Source organism: Chiloscyllium plagiosum, chromosome 4 (assembly GCF_004010195.1).
Source record: "Chiloscyllium plagiosum isolate BGI_BamShark_2017 chromosome 4, ASM401019v2, whole genome shotgun sequence".
NCBI lineage: Eukaryota > Metazoa > Chordata > Chondrichthyes > Orectolobiformes > Hemiscylliidae > Chiloscyllium > Chiloscyllium plagiosum.
The window spans coordinates 64,772,762-64,793,035 of record NC_057713.1 but is presented as its reverse complement, the minus strand read 5'-3'; the positions used below and the strand labels follow the sequence as shown (position 1 = coordinate 64,793,035).

General features: G+C 38.9%; 1 protein-coding gene across 4 annotated transcripts in view; it reads left to right on the top strand.

Annotated features, from left to right (window-relative positions):
* Positions 1-20,274, top strand: part of rb1cc1 (RB1-inducible coiled-coil 1) — a 194,693-nt gene that overhangs the window by 58,680 nt on the left and 115,739 nt on the right. For all 4 annotated transcript variants that reach the window (XM_043688325.1, XM_043688321.1, XM_043688324.1 and 1 more), the window contains 5 exons: positions 5,174-5,358; positions 6,667-6,853; positions 6,948-7,029; positions 9,337-9,401; positions 10,474-10,577. In XM_043688325.1, the coding sequence (XP_043544260.1) occupies positions 5,174-5,358; positions 6,667-6,853; positions 6,948-7,029; positions 9,337-9,401; positions 10,474-10,577 (623 nt within the window). The remainder of the gene's footprint in view (positions 1-5,173; positions 5,359-6,666; positions 6,854-6,947; positions 7,030-9,336; positions 9,402-10,473; positions 10,578-20,274) is intronic.

Below are 20,274 nucleotides of genomic sequence, written 5' to 3'. Positions count from 1 at the left end.
GTGCGGGGTTGTGGGACTATGAGGTTGGAGGTGGTGGATGGGAGATCCCCCGAGGTGATGAGGTTATGGACGGTCTGGGAGATAATGGTTTGTTTGTAGTACCTATCACATTTCCGACGCCCCTCCCCCAAGTCCCTCCTCCCTACCTTTTATCTTAGCCTGCTGGACAAACTTTCCTCATTCCTGAAGAAGGGCTTATGCCCGAAATGTCGATTCTCCTGTTCCCTGGATGCTGCCTGACCTGCTGCACTTTTCCAGCAACACATTTTCAGCTCTGATCTCCAGCATCTGCAGACCTCACTTTCTCCTAATAGACCAAAAGGCAGAGTTAGAGGTAGCAGAGGAGTTTGGCTGTAGGAGTGTTTTCTTATTCATTCACAGGATGTGGGCATCACTGTCCAGGCCAGCATATATTGCCTAGAGGACCGTTAAAAGTCAACCAAATTGCTGTGGGTTTGAAGTCATATGTAAGACAGATTTATGCAAGAAGTGTGGTTTCCTTCTCTAAAAGATATTAGTGACCCAGATGAGTTTTTCTGTCCAGGAGCATAGTTTCATGGTCATCATTTTAGACTCCTAATTGCAAAGTTTATTAAATTCAAATTCCACATCTGCTTTACTGGGTTTAAATGCAGGTCACCAGGTCTATACTTGGATTAGCAATCCAGTGATAATACCACTTGGCTGTCGTAGAATATTGAATCCCTAAAATACAAAAAGACGTCATTGTGGCAATCAACTCTGCGTCTACCGTCTAAAGAGCATCCCACTCGGACCTAGCCCCCAGAACTTCCCCACCACTCCCAACCCTTTCCCCATAACCCTTCATTTACCATCGCTAATCCACCCAACTTGTACATTCCTGGATGCTACAGGGCAATTTAGCACAGCCAATCCACCTAACCTGCAGCACCAGAGCACCCAGTGGAAACCCACACAGACTTGGGAAGAATGTCTGTCCGTATAAAGTTTGCACACTCATCCAGGATCGGAATTGAATCTGATTCCCGGTATTGTAATAACCTCTGAGCCACCCTGTCACCTCCCTGTACTTCTATGCTGATGAACTGAATTCTGAAAATGCTTTAAGGATATAAGCAAATTAGAACAGTGAGATATTCATCTGTATTCTGCTGTACATCTAATCTTACCACTTTGTTTCTGCCTTGTTAACCTGGCTTCAACACCTCACACCTCAGACTGACGTACCTTTGTTGTACAACTTACATTTTTATAAAGTGCTGCTCATCTTTCTGTGAACTTCCATCTATTCATCAACCACTGTTTTACACTCAGCCATTTGAAATATTATGTTGCATACTCACTCTTACCAAATGCACTCCACCTATCAGATAAAAGCATACATCTCTTCTTTGCACCCAAAGCAAGAGAGTAAAAAGATAAAACTGAAGGCCATGTATCTAAGTATACTAAGTGTGTGAAATAAAATGAATGAACTGAATACGCAAAATAAGAGAAGTAAGTATAATCTGGAAATGATTACAGAGACATTGCTGCGGGATGTCATAGATTAAAACCTGGATCTTGAAGTGTACATGACATTTAGGAATGACCAAATCTGAAAGTTTGAAGGGATGGCGCTGTTTGCTAATGATGTTATTAGCACAGTACAGAGGGAGGACTTAAGCTCAGAGAAACCAAGATGTGAAAATATTTAGGGAGAAATGAGTTTGCCACACAGTCACAGTGTATTGTGTGCCATTTTAAATTCGACATGCTCAAACAAGCAGTTTGAGGAACTCTGTCCTAGGAAGGGGTAGAGTTCTGGATTGGGTGGGGGAGATTGGAACCCAGGAAGGTGGGGGGGTGGTGAATGGTAATTTGGGGTTTGGCTTCTAGGCCCCCTCAGTTCTCATTCCCAAGGATGACCATCGCTGGAGCCTATTTCAGAATCTCCTGCGCTTTCCTGCACATGCGCACTGTTGCATTTGTGAACATGTTATACATACAATATGCCATCACACAGAATTTATTTGGCCTTTTGTGTACAGATCATACCTGGGTGATTTTCCACATTGCCATGTTGGAGCTGTAGCTCTAGTTCTTCAGTTTTAGTGATGGAATATTTTCTTACCACATGCACGAATAAGTGCACATGCATAGTTGCCAGCAGTTGTACTTGCTGCCTGCTGCAAAATCCAGTCATGTGATTAAAGTTGCTATCTTTTTTAGACTGTTTAGTATTTGGAATGTATGTATTGGCTTTTATTCCATGTGTGGCAATAATTATGCAGAATTGGTTAAAGATGGTATTGTAAAAGATCCTTTAGATATGAGTGATAGAATTTCACATTTAGTTTGATGATGACAAACTTGGATCTTAATGTATTGTCTGAAACTAAAGCATTACTAGGGTATGAAGACATAAGGCAAAAAGTGGGTTTGGTAAGGCGGTTAAAAGGTGGAGACAGTAGAGGTACAGTGGCTGACACTTTGAAGCGGCATTTCATTGAGAAAGTAAAGCATGACTGGAAGGATGCATTATCCCAGGCTAACTAAGGACGTTGAGGATACTATCAAATAGAAAAAAGTGCAGTGTACCATACTGTAAAAATTAGTGGTTGCCCCAGAAAATCAGAAAAATTTGAGAATAATGAAGAAGAAATTTGTGTATGGGAGAACTAGCAACAAATATAAACAGATGTAAAATCTTCTATAAATTATATGTAATATAACAGAGTAACTAACGTGATTACTAGCCCTTAAAGGGTGCACTTGGGAATTAATGGGAAGTAGCAGAGACTTTGAATGAGTATTTTATATTTCACTAATCTGACACAAAGATACATCCTAAGTATGTAGGAAAATCAAGACAAAAGGGAGGAGAGAATTTAAACTATCACTGGAGAAAACCTATTGGGGAAAACCAATGAAACTTGAAGCTGACAGGCTCCAGGGACTTGATAGCCTGCATACTTGATCTTTAAGGAAGCGGGTGCAGAAACAGTGAATACATTTTCCTTGTTTGTTCAAATAATATCTTGATGTTGGCAGCGTCCTCTTTATTGCCCATGCCTGATTGCCCCTGAGAAAATGGTGGTGACCTATCTTCTTGAATCACTGTGCTTTTTTGGTGCAGATACACACACCCACAGTGACATTAAAAAGGAAGTTCAGAGTTTTGATTCCATGATGGTAAAGAAGGACAGTATGTTTCCATGTCAGTCTGGTGAGTGGCTTGGGAGAGTAACTTACAGTTGGTGTTGCCATCCCTTGTCCTTCAGAAGTTGTAGATTTGGAAGGTGCTGTCATAGGAGCCTTTGTTGCTGCAGTGTATCGTGTTGATGATGCATACTGCTACCACTGTCCATTGGTAGTGAAGGGGTGCGTGTTAAAAGCGATGCATGGACAATCAAAAGGAATGTTGATGGAACTGCATCCAGTCAGGCAAGTGGAGAGAGTATTCCATCACATTCCTTACTTGTCACTTGCAAATGTTGACAAGTACTGAAGAGACAGGAGGTGGGTTATTGCCAAAGAATTTCTAATCTGTGACCTATTTTTGTAGCCACGGTATTTATATGGCTGGTCTCATTCAGTTTCTGGTCCGTGATGAGCAGGATATGGTTGTGAAGTCATTGGCTGGCACTTATATGGCACGAATGTCTTATTAGCCCAAGTCTGGATGTTGTCCAAGTGCAGGTGGATATGAACTGCTTCAATTTCTAAGGAGTTATTAATGGTGCTGAACATCAATCATCAGCAAACGTCCCCACTTGGAAGTTATGTTGGAGGGATGGTTATGATATATCAGTCGAAGATAGGTGGGTGAGGACAGTACCTTGAGAAGTTCGTAGTGATGACCTGGGACTGAGATGGTTGATTTTTAACAACCACAACCCAGCTTCCTTTTATACTATGTCTGACTAGGTAACCATTGGAGAGCTTTGTCCCCAGTTCTAATACTGCCAGGGTTGCTTAATGCTATACTTTGACAAAAAGGCAACATTTAACAATCAGCCTTGCTTCACCTGTAGATTTAATCTCTTTTATCTGTACTATGACTTAGTCTGTAATGAGGTCAGAGGCTGAGTGCCTCTGTAGAAACCTAAATTGAGTGTCTGAGCAGGTTATTGTCCTTTTTTATCACTTTTATTGAGAATAGATTGTTGGAGTAATAAATGGCTAGGTTGGATTCTCCTGCCATTTGTGTACAGATCATACCTGGGAGATTTTCCATGTTGGAGTTGTAGCTAATGACATGTCTAGTTCTGGATCACATCTTCAGTATTAGTGGTGGAATATTTTCAGGTCTCTGTGCTTTTGCAGTATCCAGCACCTTCAGCAGTTTTTCAATATCAATTCGAGTGAATTGGAATTAGCTGAAGACCAGGCATATAGGAACTGCAGATGGTGGAATCCGTACTGAAAGCAACAAATGTTGGAGATCACAGTGGGACAGGGAGCATCCAGAGAGCGAGAGAGTCTAGATGACTCTTCAGAGCTGAAGACTAGCTATTGTGATGCTGGGAACCTCTACCAGAGGCCAAGTTACATCACCACTTGGCATTTCTGGCTGAAAATAGTTGCACGTGCTTTAGTCTTCCTGGTCAGGTTGCTGCTGTCATTGCCATTGCGAACATTCATGGAATCTTTTCCTTTGGTTGTTCAATTGTCCATCATTCAGAATTAAATGTAGCAGAAATGTAGGGACTTGATTTTGATTTGATGTGTTTTTGTGGGATTGCTTAGCTCTCTTTGGCATATTATTTCTAATGTTTAGTACACGTAATTTTGAGTTGAAGCTTCACTTGGGAATGACTGGTACTGCCCTGGCATATTTCTGTACATTTTATTTTGAATAATTTTTAATTGGAACCAGCAAATTTTCATGAATCTCCCCATTTCTACATATCTGTTTATAAGATTTTGATAGTTCTGTGGCATTTGTTGGTCACACTTTATTTAAATAATCAGTAAATGCATTTCTTCGTCTGGCATCAGCTCAAAGTAATTGAGATAGGGTTTTTAAAATAAAACCTCTGAAGAACTAAATGTCCTTTTAAATGCATATTTGGTTGTCTGGATTCCTTCTTCAAAGTGAGTTGCAATGTGATTTGATGCTGGAACCTTTTGATGTATTTCTATACTGCCTAAAAGTAATTTGTAAGTGTGAATTTTGTATCATAAATATTTTATTTTCTACTAACAGGGATTTTTAGCAAATCAGCAGAGGGCTGAAAACCTGAAAGACCCATCAGTTCTTCCTGATTTATGTCTGAGTCATGCAAATCAGTTAATGATTATGTTAACAAACCACAAGAAACTGCTGGATATTAAACAGAAATGTACCACTGCTAAGCAGGAACTTGCAAATAACTTACAAGTCAGATTGAAGTAAGTATGATTATGTTTGAGATTAAAAGTTTTATTAGAAACTTTGGAAACTAAGGAGAAATGACCAATTTCTCACTTCAAAAATTAGTTGCTGACTAGTGATTTTTCTAGTTTTGATTTCTGTTTATAAAATATCTTTGTTTATGGAGATAAGTTCACACTTGGAGCTCCATTTGAAAATTGAATTCCATGTTAATATGTTAAATATACAATGGATGTATACTTTCCCTGTGGCACAGATATCAATAACTGATGCTCCAGTTTTTGAATTGTGTAAAGATACTTAAAAGCTGTTTCGAAATTGTTCCTCAGTCCTTAAATTGCACTGTTATCATTATTTTTGAACCTGTTCTTCAATTTTGACAACATGGCACAGGGAATATTCAATCTTCAATTATTTGTTTTGAAATTTGCCTGCTTTTCCAGTACCAGTTTGTGGTACAGGTGCACAATCCTTTATCCAAAACTCTTAGGACCCGCTGGCTTTCGGAATTTGGAATTTTTCAGACTTTAGAATAAGTGACAGTTTAACGGTGAAATTAAAACAATCTTACCGAGCAGCAACCCTTAGGCAGAATTGACATCTTCCAGTGCTGGGCCACGCCCCCACCTCACATCTGAGTCACGTGGTTCGCTTGGGTATGGAGTTGGGTTAACTGTTTGCACACCAAACAACCTTATTACGGAGAAATAAATTCACAAAGAAAGTTCGGATTTTGGAGCTTTTTGGATTTCAGGATTTTGGATAAAGGATTGAGTACTTGTACTATTGCTATCTGATTATTGTGCACGACAGCTCAAATGTAAGAACAGAATATTAACTTAAATGTTGAGATGAATATTACTAATTTTGCTTTCTGAAACAATTGCTCATTTAATATTTTTAAATTAAACATACTGTTTTTAAAAGAGACATTAATTCCTGCTTAGTTTGACTTCTAACATGCCTAGAATACCCATTATAGTAATGTTCATAAAACATTGGCAGCCCCTCAAACGCTGCCACAACACTTTTCAAAATTCAATCATTGGGGTGATAATTGGAGGAAAGTCACTCCAAAAGTAAAATTGACCGATTCTGAGGAGCTGCTCCCCAGTGGACTAACAAGTTAATTTGTGGTTTTATTTGAAATGCCTTCTGTCATCCTTTACTCCTTGCATGTGCAATGAGTTAGTTATCTACCATTGTTAAAGAGGTTATTTTGGCAGAAGTTTTCAGTAAATTTCACAGGGTAAAGTCTTTCCAGATCCTATGTTTCAAAGTCATTCAATTTAGCGCTTATTTTGTTTTTGATTTGTTTTTATTAGATGGTGCTGTTACGTGATGCTTCATGCAGATCAGAATGGTGAAAAACTCCAGGCTTTGCTAAGGCTTCTGACAGAACTGCAAGAGAGAATACGAATTGTTGAGGCACTTAGCAATGTTCCTCAAATGTACTGCCTTGCTGTAGTTGAGGTAGTAAGGCGGAAAGTGTTCACTAAACATTACAGAGAGGTGTGTCTAATCAATTCTGTTCTAAATCTTATAATATTACTATGGATATACAACATTTAAAACTAAACTAATTAACTTCCTTTTAATTTGAAAGTGGGCCAGTGCTCTTGTAAAAGAAGGAAAACAGTTCTACGAAGCTGAGCGAGTAAAAAGGGAATCCTTTGGGAAACTGTTTCGTAAGTAATTTTCTCCATTATTTAGATTAATTATCTGATTTCTAGGAATCTCTTGCATTGCTTGTCCTAATTTCTGCTGTATGGCAAGAATTCAATGTTTTAGAAAACAGAATTATACCTAAAGGGAGCTGACATCTGCTTCTCTATTGAATTTGTTGTGTGCCAAGCTGGAGGCTTGGGACTGTGATAATGTTGGGGGAAGGCACTGAGGAAGCTGTTGAAAGCCACATTTATCCCATGTGGTTGCAGGGTCCCAAGGCAAAATATGAGGCGTTCTTCCTCCAGCTGTCGGGTGGTAAAGGTTTGATGGTGGAGGAGGTCCAAGACTTGCATGTACTTGACGCAATGGGAGGGGCGGTTGAAGTTTTGAGCCACAGGGCAGTGAGGTTCCTGGGTGCAGGTATTCCAGAGATGGTCTCTGAAACGATCCGCAAGAAGACGTCCTGTCTCCCCAATGTAGAGGAGACCACACTGGGTGCAACAGATGCCATATATAACATTGGTGGAGGTACAAGTAAATTTCTATCCGAGAAGGCAGAAAGTATGCATTTTGATCTTCCTTGCGTAAGACATTGTTCTCAATCTACCTCATTGTAATACCTCACCTCACTGCCCACAAGTTCCCTGTTGGAGTGAAACTGACTTACATAATCTGCGGGAAATTATTCAACCTCTACTGCCTTCAAGCCAAAACCAAAGTCACCCTACCCAGTGTCTTTAAGCTGCAGTATACAGATAATGCTTGCATATGTGCAATCTAAGGATGTACTCCAGACCATCCTCTGCACCATTACAGAGGCATATGAGAGCATGGATCTCATCCTGCACATCCGTAAGGCGAAGGTCCTCCACCTACCTGACTTGGTGTTGTGGGGCGAACTCCTGATCAAAGGGGTCCACGGGGAGATGTTGTAGAACATTGACCATTTCCACTAGAGTTATAGAGAAGTACAGCATGGAAACAGACCCTTCAGTGCAACTTGTCCCTGTTGACCAGATATCCTGGTCCCATTTACCAGACTTGCGCCATTTCCCTCTAAACCCTTCCTATTCATATATCACATCCAGATGCTTTTTAAATGTTGTAATTAGAGTCATAGAGATGTACAGTATGGAAACAGACCCTTCGGTCCAACCTGTCCATGCCGACCAGATATCCCAACTCGATCTAGTCCCACCTGCCAGCACCCGGCTCATGTCCCTCCAAACCTTCCTATTCATATAATCATCCAAATGCCTCTTAAATATTGCAATTGTACCAGCCTCCACCACATCCTCTGGCAACTCATTCCATACACGTACCACCCTCTGTGATAAAGTTGCCCCTTAGGTCTCTTTTATATCTTTCCCCTCTCACCCTAAACCTATGCCCTCTAGTTCTGGACTCCCCGACCCCAGGGAAAAGACTTTGTCTATTTATCCCAGCCTCTACCACTTTTCTCTGGCAGCTCAATCCATGCACACACCACCCTTTGTGTTTACCCTTAAGGTCCCTTTTAAATCTATGTCCCCTAGTTCGACTTTGTCCGTTTACCCTATCCATGCCCCTTTGTTAAATCTCCTATAAGCTTCTGACGCTCCAGGGAAAACAGCTCCAGCCTATTCAGCCTCTCTCTATAGCTCAAACCCTCCAACCCTGGCAACAGCCTTGTAAATCTTTTCTGAATCCTTTCAAGTTTTGCAATATCCTCCCTGTAGGAGGGAGACCAGAATTCCACACAATATTCCAAAGGTAGATTAAAGTTTTAAATAGCTAGTCCAGTAGAGTTTCTGATCAATGCTAAATGATAATTCTCCATCCTTATTTCTTGAAACAGTGTTACTCTTCCATCTTCATCTAGCTTCCTATTCTTCTTGTATATCAATTAGAAATTATCCAAAAGCAGTTTTATGGGAACACTTGTGGTGCAGTAGTAATGTCCTTGCCTTTGAATCACAGGGTCCAGGTTCAAGTCCAACTGGCTTTATAGGCATATAATGACCATCTCTGAACAGTTTGTTTAGAAAATATCAATACTCTAATTGATCCCAAGGTTTTTACAAACAGTCGTATTGTCTCTGCCTCTGTGCCATCGTGCCCAGGTTTAAGTTCCACCTGACACTGTTATAAAATGTTCAAACAAGTTGATTAAAATTGAACTGGACTTGCCTGGTGTGGAATACTTATCATAGTCTCATCTAGCTGATCTGACAGAGGGTCACTTTGCTCATCTCTCTATTAATGTACTTGTACAAAAAGCCTTCATGTAAATTGTGAGGAGTTTGTGCATCAACTGTAAATTAACACTGGAGTTTCTCCTCCCACAGGAAGATCATTTCTTAGAAATCGCTTGTTTAAGGGGCTCGACTCTTGGCCACCATCATCCTTCTGTGTATGTATGCATAATTCTTGTCTGAAGAATCAGTGCATTAAATTTGCTAGAATGTTATAAATTGTTGAGCTTCTGCACCAAGATTTTTTGTGTATTTTTTTTGAAGAAAATGTTTGAATCATAGATCAGAAATTTCCCTGTGGACTTCAGAACTTTGTTCTCAGGCTAAAATGTGGGTCATTAACCCACAGTGTGGGGACCAGTCACTCAATGTGATCTTCTCCCGAGGTGTGAACTATTGATCAGCAGAAAGATTACCTGTTCTGTTAACCATAATGGATGAGCTCTTTGCCCAGTCATGAACATTCCTTATGTAGAGTCTAGAATTCAAAATTTTATTTTGGTAGTGATTGCAAAAGCTGCACTTAACCATATAATAAAGATCCCATGACAAATTTAACTGTTCACTTTTTTTTGTTGAACATAGTAGTTTAAATTCTCAGTGCTAGTACGCCTTGCAATGCTGACTGTCAGAACGTGACCTCAATCAATCCGTAATTCCTTCCTAAGCTATTGATATTAAAATATGTTTGAACAGCCCTAATTTGATATACTGTTGCTAATACTTGATTCTTAACAGGGTGATGGCATTTTAATTCCAGAAATTTTTGAGAGATGTTGTGAATAAATGAGAGATGCACACTTCCTTTTCTACACTGTTCTCTAGCAAAGCAAAACTGAAAACTTCTGTATCTATATTAATGTAGACTGTGGTTATCAGATTCTCATTACCAGTAATACTGGTAATGCAGGATAGCTGGTTATTTAGTGTAGGAAAATGTAAGGCACCATTGCAAAGATAAAATGTGAGACTGTTCACTCCTCACATTTACCATTTGTGCTACAATTAGTTTTCATTATCGTTTGCCACTAAAGTTGAAATTGCAGGGGGCATAACCACATTCTAAAATGTTATTTTCGAAGTGTTACTTAACACATGACTTGAATGAGATGGAGAATGCGTCTCATTACACCATCTTGAGAATTGCATAATTGAGAATAATTGATGTTCATTATTTATGAAATATATTTTGCAACAATATCATTGAATTGTTAACTTTTATTGTTATAGACACACAAGCCTCGAAAGTTTGACTTTGAGCTTCCTGATGTATCATTAACTGACTTACAATTTCTGCAGTCCTGCTGTCCTTCGGAAGTTCAGCCTTTTCTCAGGTAATTGTGTGTCATTGAGGCTTGTAGGTTATGCTTTTCCAAGGATATAAATTGACTTTATTAATATTTATTCCATCACTTGTGCAGACAGTTTAAAAAATACACTTTCTGGTTCTGGTTTAACTGTGATATTTCATCTGAGGATGGAAAGAAACAAAAAAAGTATTTGATCGATTGTGTCAGAAACTTAACACCTGTTTCTCAGAGCATTTGATCCCAGCTGATGTATTACTGGATAAATCAGATCGCAGGATGAAATATGGCTTAATAGATCCTATTTAGTCTTTGTTTTTATGAGGTAGTCTTTCACTGAAGCATAAACATGTAATCCTATGATCTCGGTTTAACAATAAAATAGAACTTTATCATGCAAAAGAAGTTAAGATAAAATAGAATAAACTAAAATAGAATAAACATAACACAAGTTTAATAATTTCAAAACACTCTGTAAAAGTGCAATCTCTCTCTTCTCCAAACTCTCATTTATAGTACTTGCACCAAACAAAGCTTGTTTCTCTTTCTCATTTATAGGGTGTAACTGTGGTTTCAATGCTATCTTCATACAACTGAGGTTGGACTTTCACAGCTTTAAATACCCAAACACTTCTGATCTGGAACTCTCAAACTAATCTCTTTGCACTGATTCTCATTTTCAACAGTTCAATTTTTAGTCCTTTTTTTCTTAAGCCACTATGTTACAGGTCAAGCTGCAGCTCTCTTCTGCAATCTGCCCAAACTGAAGCTTAAGACATTTATTTTTGCCAAGTTATAGGTGTTTCTTAATCAGAAAGAAAAATCAATCCCTGGCTTTCTATACTAAAAATTAAATGCATTACTGTTCACTGTATCCTCAAAAATCTCTCCATGTAAATAAAATTCTCGTTAGTTTCCAAATTATCTCTGACTGACTTTTTTTAAAGTCAGCCACGGAGAAAAACACACATGCCACATGGAAAAGATAAAAAAAAATCAAAGCAAGTGATATTAAAATATATGTAAATATCATGCTTTATGTCATGCAGATAGATTCAGTGATATTTTTGTTCAGCTGAATTCCTAAGTCTTCCACTTGGAAACATGTTTGTGTGTTCAACCATTAAAACATGACTGGAGGTCGTTTTCATACTTGTTTCCAGTCAAGTACCAAGGAAGTAGTGCACTCTTGTTAGAAACATCGCACCTGGAACTAAAAAAGATTGATGAACCTTTGGAGCAATTTAAGTCTCAGATTACTTAGTAATCAGTTACCTGTATAAATTGACTCGTTAATGTGGAAAAGCTCACTGTACAATAATTTAATGTCCTTTTCAGACGACAATATTGAAACATTATTTAATAAAATTTAAGCACATTAAATATACTGACTTTAAGGAAAGATAGCTAAACTTGACTGGTGCTGTTATGCATAAGTATTTTGTTTTGACATGTTCGTTAGTCCAGATATTGTGCATAGGCATTCATGAATTTCCCTCAGAGACATAGCTGCTAGACTGGGTCTGGGGCATGTGAGGGAGCGAGCATCTATGATCTCAACCAGTCATTCTGACAGTTGTCTGCTTATGACACTGCTGAATAATCATTGGGCAGATGAAGTCCTCCTTGAGGATATCCTCCATTGTGTTGTGGCTCTATATTATTGTGCTAAATTGGGACAGACTTCAAACAGATCTACAAACTTTGAATGGCTGTCTGTGAGACATTGTGGAATTTAGCGGAATCAGCACCCTCTCCAAAGCCTCCACATCCTTCCTGTAATGTGGCAACCAGAATTGAATGCAACACTTTGTGGCCTAACCAAAATCTTATAAAGCTGCAACATGACATCCTGACTCTTGTACTCAATTCCCTGATCGATTTAAAGGTAAGCACGCCATACGTCACCTTTATCACTCTATCTACTTTCTTGGCCACTTTACGGGAGTTGTGGACTTGAACCTCAAGATCCCTCTGTACATCAATGCTGTTCAGAATCCAGCTGTTAACTGTATACTTTTCCTTAGCATTTGACCTCCCAAAGTGCAGCACTCCTACTTAGATGAGTTAAACTCCATCTGCCATTTCTTCGCCCATATCTGCAACTGATCTTTATTCTGCTGTATCCTTTGACAACCTTTTTCACTATCCACAACTCCACCGATCTTCGCATCATCTGCAAACTTACATTTTCATCCCAGTCATTTATTGTATATCACAAACAGCAGAGGTTCTAGAATGAATCCCTGCAGAACACTGCTATTTACAGACATCCAACAAGGAAAAACTCCTTTGCAGAAGGACTGGAGTTAATCTGTGGTGTGGTTCTGTTCACTATTATAATTCATACTTTTCAGTATTTTACAGGTGAAGAAATAAGTTACATCCTATTGAAACATTAATCCTAAAATTGCCTCCGATTCATTCAGGCTTGTGTTGACAGCTATCTGAATTTTCCCGAGATGATTGGCTCATCAGCTCAAAACCCAGCGCTACATCTACCAGTTTTGTTTATGGGTTTAGTCTGTATCAGCAGTACTGTCTAAGATGTTTTCTGAGTGAAATCTTCACTACTTCTCTAGCTTAGGGATGATTTCAGATTGTTTCAAATTTGCATCCATTTTTACTAAACAGTTTCATTGTATTCCTTGTATTTGTAATCCATTAATTTAATGATCTACAATTAATTACTCTAGGACCAGTTTTACCCATATTGGTGCTGTGTAAACCCCACATGCAAAGTTTACCTCTAATTTCTGATCCATTACACTAGAACTGTAACTTAATGTTCAAATATGCAGAACTCATTTAGACATGCACCTAAATGTGGGAAGTACGTAAGAGTTTTAAGATTTAGGAAAGAAAACACCCAAGTTATCTTCCCAAAAACAGATTAAGAATTGATTTATTTTGTAGAGGTAACATTATCAAAACTGAGGAAAATGTAAATAAAATGTGTTTTATATTGTTTTCCCTTCATGTGAGCTTACTCTGGTGCTTCAGTCACTGACCACACTGAATTTGTGCTGCATGAATTTGTGAACTAGTTTGAGTGCAATCATTTTAGGGAACTTGATGATTTGTACTCTACTGAAAGAGAAAAAATCTATGTTCTGTGACTGATAATTTATATGTTAGTGAAATATATTTACAGAATAAAGGAAACGCTGCCAAAGGTAGGTAAACTAATATAAAAGAACTGCGGTTGCTGGAGATCTGAAACAAAAACAAATTGCTGGTGAAACTCTGCAAAACCGGCGGCCTCTGAGGTGAAAGCAGAGTTAGTATCCTGAATCAGCTGTTTCTCCTTCAGAACAGCAGTTCTGGTGAAGAGTCACCAACTTGAAATGTTAACTCTGCTTTCTCCTCTCAGATACTGCCAGATCTACTGCATTTCACCAGTGATTTGTTTTTGTTTGGAGGTAAACTATTACCTATGACATGAAATAGCATGGCTTGACCGTTCCAAATACAGTTTAGAAAGATACACAACTGTTTTTTAATCTAAATCTGGTTGTTTTCTTTCCCATATTATCCTCCACATACCATTGGTAAAATCAGCATTCTGGGGGTGTCAGTCCTTTTTTTTTTAAAGACTTCTTTTCAGCCAGAACCATCTAACTATCCTTTTACATTCAAGAAATATTCTATGATCAATTTTAACTGTCTCTGTCAGTTTGTATAATGTTTAATCCTCATCATTGGGACTTTTTATCTTTTGTTTATTTTAGGAAGAAATTATCTTGCCTTGTTGTTTTAGTAAAATATGTTTTGTGTTAGAATAATATTAAAATGATCATTGTATCAGACTGTGTATGCATCAACATTTATCTTTAATTGCAAGGTTGTTTTTGCAATCGGCTTGAATGTGTTGGTCCAGATGTTGCTGGACTTCCTTTCTGTTTATTATTCATGAGAGAATCTAGTGCACGTATCTTAGTAAATTGTATCCCTCTGATTTTTTTTTTGTTTTAGAAAAGCAATAAGGCTCATTTGGCCCCTCACTGTTTTGTGCCTTTCTAAAACTTATTGTCATTGATCATTTTCGTTTTCTGAGGGAAAAGCAATTTCTCATATGTTTTCTGCATGTTTAGTTGAAATCCTGAGGATATGCCATTGGACCTGGGTTGCTGAGATAATTTGTTTGCATCAGCCAAATGACTTCCTTTGAGGAATGTTGAAGCTGGATAAAATTGATCAAAATTGTAAATTGTTTGAACATTTAGTAATTGCAGGTTTCTTAACCTGATTCCTCGTAGGCATGGGACCATTATAATTCAAAAATGCAATTGTAACTTGAGAACCTATAATGAAAATTGATGTTAAAAATTGCATTGGTCTCTTAATAATACCCTTATGCTTTTTCTGTATTTTTCAGTGGAATCCATTAATAGCAAAACCATATTAAATTGATGTTTTCTTTTATAGACATTTGAATAGACAGGGTAACACTTACACCTGAATCTTGCCTAACTGGTTTCAATTCCTCTCTATGCAGAAATCTAATACACCACACCATGCCGCTATAAAATTTGAATTCTTGGCCAGTCTTTTTCTGATTGTCTCCGACCTTATGAGCAATCTTTGTCTCAACTGGATTTCCCCTTTTTTATTAAGGAGCATGCTGCTTTTTTTTATGACCTCTGATCATGCAACTGGGGGACTGGCTTGACTTCAGCTTGTTGGTGAATGAAGACTATCAAAATTTGCAACCTCTTCTTCTCTGGTTCCTCTAGTTGGGATTAGATCCTGAAAAATATCTCTTGCTAATCTGTTCGAAATAAATGGGACTTGTTGGCAAATCTTTTGCTGTGCTCTGAACTGAGACAAGAAGTGTCAGTGATATTCTAGAACTTTATCTAGCTCTTATGTTCATTTTAAGTGACTAATTCCTTTATGATTTCACTGTGTGGCTATCAAGACAATGATTACTTGTGTGAAATCATTTAATTAAAATAAATGTAACTTATTTGCAAATTATTTCTGAAGTATTGTACTTAGACCTCAATGTAATGGAGCATTCGTTCTGAAATGGGGGTAAAATATCTCATTGTTGAAGTGGAAGAAACATTCTAATTTAACATTCTAATCGAATATCAAAAGTGAATTGCTACTATAAGCTCTAGTTCTGGCATTCTTCACCATAATGCAAGCAAAAATTAAATGAAATAAAAACATTTGAATTCCAAGTAAAATCCCCACATTTGATCTCATGCTAAACATCAATAATCCATTTTAGATCCTAGATTGATCTTTGCAGAAAATTTAAATGCAATGTTTTTAAGAACAGCATAATCTCAGTGAGCACTTAAGTAATTGAAGGCATCAGCAGCAGTGCTAAGGAATGTCACTTACTTATCATTTAACGTGTTTGGGTTCTGCCATAGCATTCATTTGTGGATTTTTTTTAAAAAATTGTCCAGCAATAAATTCTGGAGGTGCAGTGAAAGTCACTGAACTTGATATCATGACAACATTTAACTGAGTAACATTAATGAACCCAAGTAAAATTTAGGTAAATGAGAACCAAGATGGAAACTGCTGTGACTGAAGCCATGGCACAAAGGAAGATGGTTATGGTTGTTTGGAGGCATTCATCTCTGGGAGGAGAAAATGAGGGCTGCAGATGCTGGAGATCAGAGTTGAGAGTGGGGTTCTAGAAAAGCACAGCAGGTCAGGCAGCATCCAAGGAGGAGGAGAATTGACTTTTTGGGCATGAGCCCTTCATCCCAAAACATTGATTCTCCTGCTGCTTGATGGTGCCTGACCTCCTGTGTTTTTCCAGAACCTCAATCTCCGGTGGCAATCATCTCAGTCACAAAACATCACTGCAGGAGTTCTTTAGGATAATAACCCAGCATGACAATCATCAGCTATAATATTTTGTCCAATATAAGGTCAGAAGTAAGTACGTAGCTTGATTATAGATAATTTAGTGGACTGTGCTGACATGTGGATTGTTGTGAATAGCATTCGGGTGGCAGTTGCCCTTAAGATGGTCATCAGTTGCCATCATACAAGGAAGTTTAACTACCTTTGTTTTGACATTGACATTACCATTACCTAATACTGGAAGCATTGGCATCCGAGGGATCACTATTAAGTTGATGCTTAACGAGACCCACCACACAAATATAGTGACCTTGAACAGGTCAGAAACTGGATATTGCAGGTAGTATCTCACCACCTGTCTCCAAAATTGTTTTTGCGAATATTTGCGAAGTCAAGACAGTGATAGAATGCTGTTCACTTGTCTGGGTGAGTGCATCTCCAAAATTACAACAAAACCTTGATACCTTGGGCAAAGCAGCTCACTTGATTGCACCTTATCCATCATGGGTACTCGCACTTGTCTTCGCCAGCACACGGTGCTAACAGTATGTACCATCTAAAGATACAAGCCAGCAACTCAGCTGGACCCTTTTCATCAGGACATTCCAGCTTTAAACCTTGACAACCTCGATGCAAATGAAAGAGAACATCTCCACTGCATTTTCCCTCCCAGCCGTACCATACTCACTTGGAACAATATTGCTGTTCCTTCACTGACGTTGAGTTATAATCTTTGAGCTTGCTAGCTAACAATTAATGCTGTTGGTATACTTAAATCACACTGGCTGCATCAGTTCAATAAGGCAGTAGACCTCCGCCTTCTTAGATAATTAGAAAACCAGAGTAAATACCGATTCTGCCAATTATTGCCCAACTATCATTAATGTATTTTTAAAAAAATGTTCAGTATAACAAGGCAAATTTTTGCTTTTGTCAGCTACATGCTACATTGCCTTAATTTCACAAGCTTAATATGTTGTGTTCTTTGTTGATTGAACTGTAAGCTCGCGTTAAACTCTGCTCAGTCTTTGAAAATTATCGGGCACCGTGTCCAACCTTGCGTTGCTAATGTAGCCTTTTTCATCTGATGCTAAAGCGCATAAAGTCCATTGAACTCTCGGCCTTAACTAATGATTCCTATGCTCCACATTTATATTGAATGGCCATGATATGAGGTCCTGGTTTTGGATGAGTGGACAGAGTTTAAAAATCAAGGAACACCAGGTTATAGTCCAACAGGTTTATTTGGAAGTACTAGCTTTCGGAGCACTGCTCATTCGTTAGGTAGCTAGTGACATCAGGGAAGCTCTGAAAACTAGTGCTTTCAAATTAACCTGTTGGGCTATAATGTGGTGTTGTGTGATTTTTAAACTTATTTTGAAGGTAGAGTGTGTCATGGGAATATACTAAAGGGCTTTCCATAACAACCAGAACCTATGAAGTATTCTTGAGGTATTGTTGTTGTTGTTGTTAGTGGCTCACTGACTAGAGGCATACCATCCCTGACTAGATTTTTTAAAAAGTTTGTAGGACGTTGATATTGCTGGCTAGACTTACACTTGTTGCCTGTGCATAGTTGCCCTTGAGAAGCTGGTGGTGACCTCGTGAACCATTTAAGTTTGTGTTTATAGCTAGACCTACACTGTTGTTAGGGAGGGAATTGCAGGATTTTACCTAATGACACTAAAGGAGCATTGATATATTTCCAAGTAAGGATGGTGAGTGTCTTCGAGGGAACTTGCAGCTGGCAGAATTCCCATGTATTTGCTGCTTGTTCTTCTAGATAGTAGTGGATAGGGTTTGGAATGTGCTGTATAAGGAACTTTTAGTCTCTGCAGTGTATCTTGTAGAAGGTACATACTGCTTCTACTGAGCTTCATTGGTATAGGGAGTGGATTTTTCTGGATGTGGGAGCAACCTCGTGGGCTGCTTTATCCTGGATGATGGCTAGCCCCTTGAATGTAGTTGGAACTGCACGAATCCAAACAAAGTGGGCAGTATTCCGTCATGCTCCTGACTTGTGCATTGTAGATCATGGACAGGCTTTGAGAAGCTTGGAGGTGAGTTTTGCTGCAGGACTCATAGCCTCTGACCTGCTGTTCTAGGCACTGCATTTGTATGGCTAGGCCAGTTCAGTTTTTGGTTAATGATAGCCCTCTGGATGTTGGTAGTGGTTGTTTGACTCATGACAGTACCTTTGAATGTCAAGTGGTGGTAGTTCGCTTGTCTTTTATTGGAGATGGTTATTGGTTACTTGTGTGGTGCGAATGTTACTTATCACCTTTTCAGCCTGAATATTGTCCAAGTCTGGTTGAATTTGGACATGGGCTGCTTTGCTATCTGAGTGATAATGAATGGTGCTAAACATTGTGTCACCATTAGCACATCCCACTTCTGACCTTTTATGATAAAGCAAATATCATTGATGAAGCAACTGAAGATAGGCGTAGGATACAACCCTGAGGAATTTCAGCAGAAATGTCCTGGGAATGAGATGACTGACACATAGCAACTATTCTACATGCCTGGCTAATCCAAGATGGAAGACCGGAATAATTTCTGGCTGTAACAGGCTGCTTTTTTTTTTTTGGAGGTGATTTCCTCATTATTCCAGAAGTAGCAATTACTGTTTTATATGCTTTGCATTGTCTTGGAACTTTAGAGAAAAAAAAGTCAATACAACAGTACTCTTAAAGGGAGGACAGAGAAAAGCAGCAGGACAGAGAGAGAAGGAAACCCACACTGTTAACTGTCACAGCAGTGAACCTGCACAGTTACGGCCTTTGCTGTTTGAATTCTTGCATCGCTAGACATCAGACTGCATCTGGGAAAACTTAAACAGCGAGTTTCACAACTGATCTTGGATGAACCTGTTTGGGAGAGGTCACAGCACAGAAACAGATAAATGAATAGTTTTAAGTATAGCCTTGCTGTAAATCTACAGTAGTGAGTACAGTGGGTTCTTTATTGATTGTGTTTTATTGAGATATGTCTCTGAAGTCATAAGTATTAAGTTCGTCTGGAGCAATATTTTGTAGAGGAAGAAGGTGCTATTTTCTGAATCTGTAGACTGGAAGAAGCAAAAATGACCCTTTTAATAGAGTGATATACTCTTATGTCGGGATGTGGGAGTTGAGGGAGAGTTTACATGTTACTGAGGATTATATCTGCAAGAAATGCCGTTGGTTGCGAATCCTATCTGATCGAATGGATCGGTTGGAGCAACAGTTAAAGGCAATGAGGAATTTACAAGAGCAAGGGGTGTGATGGATGGCAGTTATAGGAAGGGAGAAAAACTGCAGATATAGTCAGATAGGTTAACTCCAGGAAAGGTGAGGTGGACAGGTAGTATAGGAATTTTCTGTGGCTATCCCCATTTCAAACAAGTATGCCTTTTGGAAAATGTATGGGGTGATGGATTCTCAGGGGAATGTAGCACAAATAGCCAATTTTCTGGTCTCAAGACAGGCTCTAATGTAATGAGGGGTACATCGGGTTCCAAGTGATCAATTCTGTCAGGGAACTCTCTAGTCAGGCACAGACGTTTCTGTGGCCAGCAGCAAAAAAGCAGAATGGTGTGTTGCCTCACTGATGCCAGGATCAAGGATGTCTCAGAGGGTGCAGAACATTCTCAAAGGGGAGAGGGACCATCAGGAGGTCATTGTATACGTTGGAACCAACGACATAAGAAGGGCAAAGGATGAGATTCTGAAGGGAGAATATTGAAAGTTAGGCAGCAGTTTAAAAAGGAGGTCCTCAAGGGTAGTAATATTTGGATTACTCCCGGTGCTACGAGCTAGTGAGGGTAGGAATAGGAGGATAGAGCAGATGAATGTATGGATGAGGAGCTGGTGCAGGAGAAAAGGATTCATATTTTTGGATCATTGGAATC